The 14,524-nt window shown below is 34.8% G+C and overlaps 1 protein-coding gene across 4 annotated transcripts in view; it reads right to left on the reverse strand.

Annotated features, from left to right (window-relative positions):
* Nucleotides 1-14,047, reverse strand: part of LOC105220094 (insulin receptor substrate 1) — a 43,034-nt gene extending 28,987 nt beyond the window's left edge. For 2 of the 4 annotated variants that reach the window (XM_054227971.1, XM_054227974.1), the window contains exons 1-4: nt 13,053-13,344; nt 9,913-10,297; nt 8,430-8,610; nt 7,179-7,304 (exon numbers count right to left, since the gene is read on the reverse strand). In XM_054227971.1, coding sequence (XP_054083946.1) covers nt 7,179-7,304; nt 8,430-8,610; nt 9,913-10,297; nt 13,053-13,055 — 695 coding nt within the window. In that variant the 5' untranslated portion in view covers nt 13,056-13,344. Of the gene's footprint in view, nt 1-7,178; nt 7,305-8,429; nt 8,611-9,912; nt 10,298-13,052; nt 13,345-13,612; nt 13,808-13,869 lie in introns of those variants that run through there. The other 2 variants (XM_054227973.1, XM_054227972.1) reach the window with 2 other exon arrangements.
* Nucleotides 14,048-14,524: the final 477 nt, after the last annotated feature.

Below are 14,524 nucleotides of genomic sequence, written 5' to 3' on the forward strand. Positions count from 1 at the left end.
AACGAAACTAAATCAGTGCATGTGGATTTCACTTACAAAATTCTAAGATGCGCCGTCAATGCACCACGGTATATTCGAAGCAAAGCCACACCACCTTATGGAGTAGCCAGACACTCCACAATATACACGCAGAGCATCCTTAATTTATTTGTATGATACAATAATAAAAACAAATTGTTCGTTTGTATTATATTACCTAGTTACAATGGTGAAATAAATATAGCAAAAAATCCACAAACAGAAAATACAAAATATATTTTTAAGCATAATTTCCGCCGCTTTATTTAACGCTCACTAAAGCTTGGATCAATAGTCGCAAATATGTTTCATTAAAATACTTATGTCGACGACAGAAATTAGTATTTTTAAGCACTATATCACATTACTATTACTACTCAATTCCATTAAGGAACATACAGTTTGCAAAAAAAGTTTACGTACATGTTGTTTTTTCGAGGAAAATCAATTAGATTTATCATTAATTTTGTATAAAAAACGAAAAAAAAACCAACCAAAATTATTGAATTTTGATTTTAAAGTTTTTTGTACAGCACATTTCAAATTATTTGAGGATGCACGATTAACCCTGAACTGCGCAAAACTTTCTTCTATATTTCTGGTGCTGATTATCTTGGATATGCCTGTATTGCTCCTAGGATTTTACGTTTACCATGTAAAAAACCAAAACCAGGAATGTACGTAAACTTTGTTGTGATTTTCAGTTCTATTTTTTTTTTTTATGAAAAAAAAATGCGATTACGGTTTGTTTTAGTTAGATTTTCAGACCATGAATGTTTGAAAAAGGTTTGTACGTAAAATTTTTTGCTCACTGTACATATCTATCAATATGCCATAGTCACGAGACGCTCATATTCGGAAAATGTGGACTTAAAATGGGTACAAAACGGTGTCGATAATTTTCCATGATAATCAGTACTACATTCAATTCATGTTATAGTATTTCATATTTTCTAGATTAAATGCAAAAGATGGATTTGGTGAAATCGTACCATGTTCATGCCCACAAAATACCGTTAAGCAAAAATCTAAAGCTATAAAGTGCTGTTACCAAGAAACAAATTAAATATATATTTTATACTAAATATGTTACAGAAGAGCTGGAAATTGCAGAAACTGTATACCCTATATATCGGTCAAAATGTGAGATACTGACATAATGGGTCTAATCATTGAATCCGTACCGATCGAAAAATGGTTCGATACGATCAAAAAATTTTACGACGAATTCATTGATCCGCTAAATCAAATGTTTAAAAGCGAAATAGCGAAAGAATTTTCTTCTCAGCCGAAGTAAATACATTTTGGGAAGAAATTTCACAATAGTCAAACGGTGTAGGCTCTCCAGTCCAGGACAGAACTGGATGAATAGAAATGTGTAAAGGCATCACATGTACAGTTTGTCATCTTTGACATTACATTTCTATAACAAAGGTATAGTTTTTTATGATTTTTCTTTTACAGTATTATTATAAGATATATCTAGTAATGTATGTGATTGGCTTTGAACCGTTTAGCCGGTTATGGCCGAATCGATGAGAGCGCCAGTTGGAGATTCCAAGTGTAACCAGGTCGCTCTCCACTTGGTCCTTCCAACGGAGCGGAGGCCTTCCCCTTTCTCAGCTTCCTCCGGCGGGCACTGCATCGAACACTTTCAGAGCTGGAGTGTTTTCGTCCATTCGGACAACATGACCTATCCAGCGTAGCCGCTGTCTTTTTATTCGCTGAACTATGTCAATGTCGTCGTATAACTCATGCAGCTCATCGTTCCATCATCTGCGGTATTCGCCGTTGCCAATGTTCTGAGGACCATAAATCTTGCGCAAAATTTTTCTCTCGAAAACTCATAGTGTCGTCTCATTTGATGATGACATCGTCCAAGCTTCTGCACCATAAAGCAGGACGGGAATGATAAGCGACTTGTAGAGTTTGATTTTGGTTCGCCAAGAGAGGACTTTACATTTCAATTGCCTACTCAGTCCAAAGTAGCTGTTGGCAAGAGTGATTCTGCGCTGACATTGTTGGTGTTGTTGATGGGAACCAGGTATACGAAACTATCTACTGCTTCAAAGATATGGCTGTCAACAGTGACGTGGGAGCCAAGACGCGAGTGCGCTGACTGTTTGTTTGATGACAGGAGATATTTCGTCTTGTCCTCATTCACCTCCAGATGCATTCGCTTCGCCTCCTTATCCATGCGGGAAAAAGCAGAACAAACGGTGCGGTTGCTGCTTCCGATGATATCAATATCAACGGCGTACGCCAGCAGCTGTACACTCTTATAGAAGATTGTACCTTCTCTATTTAGCTCTGCAGCTCGTATAATTTTTTCCAGCATCAAGTTAAATAAGACACAAGATAGTGAGTCACCTTGTCTGAAACCTCGTTTGGTATCGAACGGCTCGGAGAGGTCCTTCCCGATCATGACGGAGCTTTTGGTGTTGCTCAACGTCAACTTACATAGCCGTATTAGTTTGGCGGGAATACCAAATTCATGCTGTCGAAAGCAGCTTTAAAATCGACAAAAAGGTGGTGTGTGTCGATCCTCTTTCCAAGATTTGGCGCATGGTGAATATCTGGTCAGTTGTGGACTTTCCAGGTCTAAAGCCACACTGATAAGGTCCAATCAGTTTGTTAACGGTGGGCTTTAGTCTTTCACACGGTACGCTCGATAGAACCTTATAGGCGATATTTAGGAGGCTTATCCCACGGTAATTGGCACAGATTGTGGGATCTCTCTTTTCATGGATTGGGCAGAGCACACTGAGATTCCAATCGTCGGGCATGCTTTCTTCCGACCATATTTTGCAAAGAAGCTGATGCATGCACCTTATCAGTTCTTCGCCGCCGAATTTGAATAGCTCGGCCGGTAATCTATCGGCCCCTGCCGCTTTGTTGTTCTTCGGGCGGGTAATTGCTATTCGAATTTCTTCATGGTCGGGTAATGGAACATCTATTCCATCGTCATCGATTGGGGAATCGGGTTAGCCAACTCCTGGTGTTGTACTTTCACTGCCATTCAGCAGTGAAAGTGTTCTCTCCATAATCCCAGTATGCCCTGGACTTCGGTTACCAGATTACCACTTTGGTCTCTACATGAGGATGCTCCGGTCTTGAAACCTTCGTTAAGTCGTTTCATTTTTTCATTTTCGAGCATTCCCTCTGTCTGCCAGCTTCTCAAGCTCTTCGTACTCACGCATTTCGGCCTCTTTCTTTTTTTGTCTGCAAATGCGTCTCGCTTCCCTCTTCAGCTCTCGGTATCTTTCCCATCCCGCTCGTGTTGCGGTCGATCGCAACATTGCGAGGTAGGCAGTCTGTTTTCTATCCGCGGCGAGACGGTAATCTTCATCGTACCAGCTTGTTTTTTGTCGTTGCCGAAATCCAATTGTTTCGGCTGCAGCGGTACGCAGTGAGTTTGTGATGCCATTCCACAGTTCTCTTATACCGAGATGCTGATGAGTGCTCTCAGAGAGCAGGAGTGCAAGTCGAGTAGAGTATTTCGTGGCTGACTGTTGCGATTGCAGCTTTTCGACGTCGAACCTTCCTTGTGTTTGTTGAAGGGCGTTCTTTGCTGCACAGAGGCGAGTGCGTATCTTCGCTGCAACCAAATAATGGTCCGAGTCTATATTTGGTCCACGGAGCGTACGCACGTCTACAACACAGGAAACATGTCTTCCGTCTATCACAACGTGATCGATTTGGTTGCGCGTGTTTCGATCAGGAGACAGCCAAGTAGCTTGGTGTATTTTCTTATGCTGGAATCTGGTACTACAGACGACCATATTTCGGGCCCCAGCGAAGTCGATCAGCCTCAGGCCGTTTGGCGATGTTTCGTCATGGAGGCTGAATTTTCCGACTGTTGTGCCAAAGACACCTTCTTTACCCACCCTGGCATTAAAATCGCCAAGCACGACTTTGACATGGGCAGCGCTCATAGGTGCGTTCTAGGGGCTCATAGAAAGTATCTTTGGTCACATCGTCCTTCTCTTCCGTTGGGGCGTGGGCGCAAATAAGCGATATGTTGAAGAACCTCGCTTTTATGCGGATTGTGGCTAGACCGGGGTGAATGCCAGGACTCAGCGACGGAGTCTCTCTTCCACCACAAATCCAACACCAAATTTGCGCTTCCCAATTAACGGTCCGGACATTCCAGGTGCATGCCCTTAAATCATTATCCTTAAAACGTTTGCAGGGTTCGTCATCAAAAGGGGGGTGTCTCTCTCATCCGAGACTTTCTTCGATTTTTCATTGGAACTTCGTTTTTATGTGGTGGGTCCCAAACCCTACGCGCAACGGCAGAAGCGGGTTCGCCTTCTCACTTTAGTTTGTTAGCTACCCAGAGGATACTTGGTCTAAAATCGGAAGTCGTGAGCTGCTTGAAGAAGAATCGTTTCTGGCCACTCCCAAGTGAATGCCAATCAAAAACTTTTCTCACTTACGTGAACATGATCCCATCCACCCGTAATAGAATAGAATATGTTAAAAAAGCAATACAAGTAAAAACAAAAACATTAAATAGGCCTCGAATAAGCAAAAAAAAAACAAAAAATCAATTGTCTTTGCAATTCTTTGCAAAATGCAAGCACAAATCGAAGAGAGATTCATACACAAAAAAAAAAAAACAACACGTGTTCTTCTGGTAATATTCTGGCATATATTCATGTTTTGAATTGCACAGATCTAATTGGAAATCAGAATTGTCATGCAAATGAGTTCACGAGAAATTTAATCAATTGATATATTTTCATTATTTCAATGAAAAATAGGTGTCCAAAACTTTTATTTACAATATTATTCAGGGGCAAACAATAAAATATACTGCATTAGAAGAACGCTGGACGCACACTTTCAGAGCTTTCGCTTTGCGATATTTGTTAAATATTACAACAAGTAGATAAAAACCCCAAAAATTTGTCTGAAGGATTGGGGAAAAATATAAAAAAAAATATAAAAAATTATAATCATCTATAGGGAATTTGATACATTTTTTAATTTTAATGGCAGAAAGCGGTGGCTTTTTCCACGTTACTTGGGACCAGTACTGACTCTTTTCTCACTTCCTCATGGTTACTGTTGTTGCTGTAATACAATTTTTTTATTTTTTCCCATCTCTTGTAGGCAAATTTTTGGGGTTTTTATCTACTTATTGTAATATTTTAGAAAAATCCCAAAATGAAAGCTCTGAAAAGTTGCGTCTAGAGTTCTTCCAAAGAATATTTTATTTTTTTTTTTGCACCTGAATAATATTGTATACAGTCCTTAGCTTAATATTAAAAATTTTGGACACCTATTTTTTATTTTTTCTTTGAAATAATGAAAATATACCAACTGGACTCATGAACTCATTTGCATGGCAATTCTTATTGTCTGTATATACATACATATTATGGGTTATTTATAGTGTGATACTTATTTTAACTTTGTAACAAAAAAAATAACAAAACCGTACAACGAATATCTAAAACAGCGAATATCAAGCAAAACCCTTCATTTAACTAAATTTGCATAAGTTCACACGATGAGGAGGTCAGTTCCAATTTTTTTTTTTAACGAAGCAAAAAGCACAGAAAAATTAATTTATCAAATAAGTCGATGAAGGTTTTACGTTCTCACTTTGTGGTAAAGCAGTATATCGACAGAATCAATGATTGCGTGAAAATTTTCGATCGAAAATCTTTATCCTATCGAAATCGAATTCGCTGCAGATTCAATTATTAGGCCCAATATTTTCATGCAAAAACCATTCCTATAACCGGACGATCCAATGACTGGATACGGACACTGAATTTGTCAATATTTGGTTCAAATCATATCTAATAAACGGACAAAAATTGATTAATCGTACACAGTCATTACCATATGTGCCAAAAAGTGTCGGAGCATTATGGTCAATCTGCTTTTGATGACAGAAAAAGTAGCCCATCCTCGAACATTTAAACAGATTAGACAGAAATACTTAAATCTGCGCAAACATTTTTTTACTCTTTAGTTTAGTTGCGTCCTTGCTTTACTTTTTCTTTAATGAATTATAATTTATTTAAAGTGAAGAATAAATAAAATTCCATTGTCCTTTGAGCCATGTTTACCATTGTGAATAGTCTAAATATGTCTACATAATAGTCTACATATAAAACAAATAGCGCTAACGCAAGCGGCGATGAAGTTTTTAATGGGGTAACCGCATAATCTCTTGTACGATTACAAGTAGATAACATTATTGTTGCTTTCACATGTAAAATTTTTGACAAGCCCAAAGATAGACCAATCGAATACATATAATGATATTTAGGATGTAAAGTATATTTTTATTATGAAGTTTTGGCCTTTCCCTTACTTGCGATAGTTTTCTTCTATCAAAAAGAAAATAGTCTCGCTGCAGATTCAATTATTAGGCCCAATATTTTCATGCAAAAACCATTCCTATAACCGGACGATCCAATGACTGGATACGGACACTGAATTTGTCAATATTTGGTTCAAATCATATCTAATAAACGGACAAAAATTGATTAATCGTACACAGTCATTACCATATGTGCCAAAAAGTGTCGGAGCATTATGGTCAATCTGCTTTTGATGACAGAAAAAGTAGCCCATCCTCGAACATTTAAACAGATTAGACAGAAATACTTAAATCTGCGCAAACATTTTTTTACTCTTTAGTTTAGTTGCGTCCTTGCTTTACTTTTTCTTTAATGAATTATAATTTATTTAAAGTGAAGAATAAATAAAATTCCATTGTCCTTTGAGCCATGTTTACCATTGTGAATAGTCTAAATATGTCTACATAATAGTCTACATATAAAACAAATAGCGCTAACGCAAGCGGCGATGAAGTTTTTAATGGGGTAACCGCATAATCTCTTGTACGATTACAAGTAGATAACATTATTGTTGCTTTCACATGTAAAATTTTTGACAAGCCCAAAGATAGACCAATCGAATACATATAATGATATTTAGGATGTAAAGTATATTTTTATTATGAAGTTTTGGCCTTTCCCTTACTTGCGATAGTTTTCTTCTATCAAAAAGAAAATAGTCTCGCATAGTTACAAGATTGTCGCAAAATAAAATTCAAGTTAAAATAAAAATGAATAGCTGTTTTGTGTTGTTTGCGACATTAAATGAGTACCACTATGAGTAAAATTGAACAATACCTTGATATCATTTTATGCATACTCTGAGCTACTAAAGGATCTTCTGTATCCATCCACAGTTCTCCAGGTCCTATTATACATTGCCGTCCAACTTCCATGTAAAAAAGGCAATGTGATTCTCCGCATCTGCAATTAAATAAATAATAATTAAAAATAGGAGTTGTAAAATAATCATTGTTCATATTTACTATATAGTTTATAAGGCTATTGTAATTATAATTAGCATAAATATAGTCTATGAGAAATGGTTAACGCAAATACTCGTATAGTATTTCTTCTTCGATATATGTACAGTCTAAATAGGAACGAAATTCTTTTCAAATATATCAAACAAGTGTTGATTAAATCAATATACACACTTAAGTGCTGAACACAAAGACGACGACACGATACGACGTAGAGACGTAGCGACGGTTGAACACAAATGTCGCTTTGAAGCCAGCGTCTTGAACATTTTGAAGACGGCAGCGACATATCAAACAGCAATTTCATTGTTGCCGTACTAAAATCTTTCACTTCAATAAAATTTACATATTTTGTTAAAAGTGAAATTATTTATGCAAAAAATGTAAAAATTGTCGATTTATTTGTTTTAAATAATCGAATGTTATTATAAATGATATATCAAAGCTATTTTACGTTTCTGCTGGCAAAATAACGTCATATTTGTTATAACTTTTAATAATTTTACTTTTCATATATTAGTGGCAACTCTACAGCTGCCCATTATCTTCGCCAAAATTAGAAACATTTTTAATTTAGCGACAACGACAACTACAAGCATGTTGTCGCGTAGTCGTGCTGTTGTCAAAAAATCTGTGCCCATAAGAACGCGTGTATTTTAATATTTGACAGATGTCGCTCGTCGCTTGTCGTCTTCTATGTGTTCAGCACATTACTGTTGACTTGTAGAATGTTTAACTGAAATATAGTTAGGGAATTCACAAGTCCGTGCTATTTGTCAACATATTTATATGTGCAAGTAAAATTTGAATAAGCCATTACAACTCTGAAAGATATGTTTACACTGTTATTTCTCTCTGGAGCTATTCGAACAGCTGTTTATTGTTTATTCACCTAAATGGATATATGGATATATTTCTATTCTCGTGAATGAAAAATTAACATAATTATATGTATATAGCCGTTTTCTGTATAAATATACATACATATACATATATATATATTTAACAGATAGGATATAAAAATTATAATAAACTTAATTTTTGTCGAATTATTTCGATCCCATACCTTCTAATAGTGTTTAGGGGAATATGTATATCCGTGGATCTGATAGAGCCTGATGATGAATTTCCCGAACCAATTCTTATAAATGTGACAGACTTTGGCGTTAAACACACATGATAGTTTCCGATAATTTTCCTTTCTTCCGCCAAGCATTTCTTTTGTACAACCACTTGCCAAACGTGTTCTAAAAATATAAATGTTAGGGAAATATTAAAAAAGGAATTATTTATAAATAGCATAAATATTTACAGATGTTAACAAAACTTTATATCAGAAAATGTTTCATATTCGACGAACTTGTGAATCACTAAAATCATATTTGGCACGTTTTTAATTCTAAAAGAACTCTTTACTAAATATCGCAATGACAATCACAAGTTCAAACTACTATCCTATATTCAACACATTAACCCCATGGGAAACCACATACCGATAATCCTAATAGAAATATTTATGGTTAGTTTTATTGTGATATCTTGCACTAATACCGATATAATTCAGTCAATCGCGTCGAAATTAAATATTTTGGATATATGAAGTCTACTAGTGACTTCAGGTCTAGGATGGTTTCATTCATGTCTCATTCTAAATAACCAGAGAACATGTCCGCTAACTTCACTACAATATTAAATATTGACCGATATAACCGGCATTTAGTCGAGTTAGAAGTCGGGGAATGTCTAAACGGTTTTCATTTACTTTAGGCAATAATTTTATGTATGAAAAATATTTCTATATCTATTGTGTCCTCTGCCGGAGCTACCGGCCTGGTAGCGAAGGTTTTTTTTCAGTTGGTCCGCAAGTTCGTTCAACGTTATACTGCTATTATTAGAAAACCTGTTAAAGTTTTTTGTTCAATCCAGTCCAGAAAGAGTCCCGAATTTATCTCAAAGAATGATATTGCCTGGAGACCCGCTTGACTATCACTAATGATATTAGTTATGAACTGAGCACATTTGCTAATGGCATAGACCTCAGCTTGAAAGATGTTGCGGAGTTGTCCCATGGGTACTGACAGCTTGAGGAGTGGTCCCATTAATCCGGCACCTATCCCATCTCCTGTATTAGACCCATTTGTGCACCATTGTTGGGTGTTTCCGCTTCAGAATTCCTTAAATAGGAATCCTTTCATTCCCTCTTGTTACTCAGACCTATTCTCAATTGTCTCTCAAAATATACCCGTTTGGTAATGTCGTTCCTTGGAAGAAGAGCCATTGTCAGTTTTCCCCCGAAGATCCCCAATTTCCGGGCGCTTCTAGTTTCCTTTTTGATGTCCTAGTCCTGGTGTCGTCAAGGGCAGTAATGTCTTATTGGACAAAGTGCCTACCAACACATGGAGTGGGCAAAGGATTCTTTTATATCCTATGATTATTTTGATATGTACTCTTAAGTTCTTTTCATTAACAATGTTGGTTTCTAATGATTTTTAATGATACCTAGCCTTGTAATTAGGTAAATAAATAATCGCTAAACACGTTTTACTTACCAAATTTTGGAATAAAAATATCTGCTTTATTTGTAATGCTACGTTGAAGAGAAAGCAACGCTTGTAGCCACTTTAACATTTCAGCTTCTGTTTCTAAAACTATGCCCAAACCACCGTCTTTCGTTGCGAGTGCTATTACATAGTCGTGTTTTGTATCTAATCTCCGATTTATATTAAAGCAATTCTCTAATTTTACCACACGTTTTGGAGCTGTACCAGACTTAAACTTTCTCATGCTATCAAAATATTCCAAACGAGCGCCTTCTTGGGCAGTGTCTCTATATAATACGAAGAACTTTTTTTTCATCGTATTCAATTTTTTTTGGTATCCAGATAACATCAAACCGTCCTCATAATTCGTATCGATTAGTTTTGACATTTTAGCCTATAAATAAAATAAATTTCAAATTAGAAATTTAGCAGAAATAATCAAGGAAACATCTGAGCGCTGTTTTTGGCACGTCATATTATAGTTTAAATACTAATCAATATAATATTTTCTATTAAACTGAAACAATAACTAATGAATTCATTTTTAAAATAAAAAAAAAAAATATTTGATATACATATTATGTATATTTTCTTATATATATTCGTTTAAATTAAATTCTAATTCACTTTAGTAACACTCACAATATGTGTTTTCATCGTTATTTAAATAATACATAATATTTATTTCAACAAATAAAAACTATTAAAGAAAAAGTCTGGCATCGATGACATGTGTTCGAAAGTGAACAGCTACCTCCTCGAACTTTCTCGATTCTTCTCTGCGAGTACAGATAAAGTCTTAATATTCACGTCGATGGCACACCAATTCCAACTGTGAACAATCCCAAGATTTTGTTAGTCACATTTGACAGTCTGCACTACTTCACTCCACACACGACCGGGATAGTCACTAAAGTACAGAGCAGCAACAAAATCCTGAAGTCGCTAGCCGGTAGCACATGGGGAAAGGACAAAGAAACGTTGCTGGCCACTTACAAGGCTATCGGCCGGCCGGTCGTAAATTATGCAGCACCGGTATGGTCTCCTGGATGCAGTGGCACGCAGCAGAAGAAGATACAGACGTGTCAAAACACCGCAATCCGAACAGCTACAGGATGTCTCTTGATGTCACCAGAGACACATTTACACAGTGATCTAACACCAGTTTCCCTTTGGTCCAACCCTGTCGAAACAGCACGTTTCCTGGGCCTTTCCGGCAGGGATGGATAACCGCTACTACAACAACAACAACATTAAAGAAAACAAAATCTAAGCAAATTCTAAAAGCAGCCCTGATTTACACATTGATTCAACAGCTGATTCTACAACTGACGGCAGCTAATTTTTGCCAGCTAAAATTCCACCATCAGAATTAACAGCTCTCATGCCATCAGCTAAAGCTCTCTTCTGTTATTTTTTTGGGTTAAGCAGCAACTTACCTAACTATAATATATATAACTTATTTAATATATATAATTATATTATATATAATAATTTTATGTATATATAGAGAAAGAGAACTAATGTTTATTCTTAGCGTCAAAGTTATAGTAATAAGTATATAAGGCAAAGCTAAGGTATATTTCGAACATATACTACATTTTCAGGACCAAACTTCGCCCTGATATCTATGCATCTATGCAGCAAGCCTTGTATCGTGTATCGAAATTAAAATGATGGTCATCTATGTTGTTATGTTGCATTTTTTTTTTAACCACAACAACGATACATTTCAGTTTTGCCAGAATTAGGGATGTTTTTTTCTGAAAAAAGACATATTTTGTGTTACAACACGTATTGTCATAAGGTGAATTTGGTTTTCTTTTCAGAAAGAACGATATATTTTGTGTTAGAACAATATTTCCGAAAAGGTAATTAAATTTTTCATGTTGCTTTTTTCAGAAATAACGACATATTTAACTTATGACAACGAAATTGATTTATATTTTTCACAAATATCAACATAATTCAAAGTGGGTTACGTTTATGCCCAAGAAAAAGCATTAGTTTCTCTATTTGGTCCATTTATGCTCAACATAAGAGACAATTGAAAACTTTAAATCGCTCTCCTGAAAAATCGACTTTTTTGAGTTGCGACATTATTCAAGTAAATGAACGATATGTTTCCGATGTGTTCCAAAATTTTTCGTTTCCTGCCGCTAGACTAAAGATAGATGAAGAGCGTTGTCATGAAATTCATTAGAACAAAATTTTAAACATTTAAAATTCAGAATTTCTTATATTTAACTATTCGAAAAGATTGGTCCTAAATGGCAATTAAGTTTTATATGAATGAAGTATTGCCCGTTCATTTTATTCTAACATTTTTAAAACCATTGCCTAAATTTGTGCATGAATTATTCAAAAAGAAATGGAAAACAATAACATTACTTTAGTTGTTTCAATATTGACAATTTTAAAGGTTCTTAAAAATTGTTAATACATTTATAAAGTGTTCACGTTTGAACTACTCACGGTTAAGTTGGTTATTTACTGTTTTGGGAAAATATGGGATGATAGATGGGTGTATGCGAAAAGATGAGGATGAAGAGTCAGACGGAGGACACGCAACGGTCTCCTGGCTAATCTATCTTTTCGACACTTATAAATATTATAATATCTCAATTAGGTGTAACAAACCACAGCTAGGTGTAAACATTTGATATATACAACATTTATGATCGGTGTATCATGTTGGGGAGTATAAATATTCGCATTTTTTAACATTTAATTCTATCTAGAGGTTGGGTATTGATTTTTAAAACCTTTTTTGCCGTCAATAACCATTTTACAGGTGATGTAAATCAGATTGTAATATCAAAAGTAATAGTTGACCCGGATTTTATCCGGTCATGGGCAGCCATTTCGACGATCTAACTTAAATTGGATCGGTAAGTACTAAGTGCTATCAATATTTGTGATTCTCTTTATTATACAATCATTAATATATGTATTTCTACTCAAATTTACAACAAATAAAAAGATATATAAATTTACTTCATTTAATTTAGTAATCATTAAAAAATAAGTCCCCTGCATTTTTTTTTTTGCAATTTGATAATTAATTGTATTTTAGGAAGTGTTATGTCACTAAATTTTCATTCATTATCTCTTTATTAGCGGAAATGGGAATACCACGTTTGGCTTACCATCACTCTAAATGGAAGAATTTTTTAACATTACCCACGTTGCAAAAAAAATAATACTTTTTGTATATTATTTACAAAATAAAATTTTTTATACATATATTGGAAAACTATCAAAATTCATGACTGATATGATAAATGCTGCAAGTTGACAGATTCTAATTCGGTCGGTTCTGGTTATCTTAACCCAATTGTTGTGAGAACGGTCCTTTTGAGGATAGGTTGGAGACCAGCAAATATTGTTATTGAGCGATCGATATCATTTTTATTCTCTCTATCACGCTACTTGGTATTATTTTTAAAGTTAAACAACTACATAAGAAAAAAGCAAGCTTATATTAGTATATATATATACATATAAAATATATAGATATATACAACTATGATAAAAACATTGTAGAATTTGTGTATCCTATGATCTGTATATTATTGTTTGATATATAAATCAAATTTCTAGATAATATTTCATAGATTTTTGAATTAAGGCAAAGAATAAATGTTTAAGCATGTATACGCGCAAATACAGATGTAAATATTAACAAAGTATCTAAATATGTACGTACATATATTTGCTTGTGAATGTTCAATGACTTTATATGTTGAAAATCATAGCATTAGATTGCACTTTCACCACTTTTAGTTCTTAAAATTTAATGCAGTATAATATCATTGAAAGTGAATTAGAATCATTGCATTGAAAACATTTGTTAGATTTAAAACACACAAATCTTCATTCATCCCCGATATCATAGATTACACTATAAAACCAAAACAACAATATTGACACGCTAAAAGGGTACCTATTTATGCACACACTTACAAAGAATGCAATAAACAATTAGTATATTTATATTTATAAGTAGCAACAATCTAATTGTTAACTACTATTATTTCGCGAAAGTCAGAAGCAAACAGCAAATGTAAAAAAACATATGCAAATTGTAAGCAATAACAAAACTACATATTCTGCGTACTACACTATTGGAATTTGTGGAATTCATTTTTTGTAGAAGTGTTGCCAGCCGATTCATTGCTTTGTTAACATAGTATTTTGCAATGGGAATGATTTTTTTAACTCTATACCCAGCAATAGAATGTAAAGAGTAAATCCATCATACGAAATGGAGGGATTTTAAGCATTAATTGTCTGTACTACATGCCAAGTATGGCATACCGTCCCATCGTGTAAAGCATGGTTTGCACATCAAATTTTAAGTCTGTATACAAGTATGAACAAAATTGAAATCATTCAATTTTTGTGTTCGTCGTTGTGACGGGTAGCAACGTGTATAGTGTGGTGTGCATCTCATTCTTGCTTCAATTTTGCAGTGAAAGGTTGTGTGCGCATCAAGGCGCGACACGATATTTCAAAAATGTATGAAGAGATATTGTTACAATTTTGCACACTTCTTTGCAATAACATTATTTAGTTAATAAACCAAGGATTATATATATTTTTTTATTACAACTTTTTC

Source organism: Zeugodacus cucurbitae, chromosome 3 (genome assembly GCF_028554725.1).
Source record: "Zeugodacus cucurbitae isolate PBARC_wt_2022May chromosome 3, idZeuCucr1.2, whole genome shotgun sequence".
NCBI lineage: Eukaryota > Metazoa > Arthropoda > Insecta > Diptera > Tephritidae > Zeugodacus > Zeugodacus cucurbitae.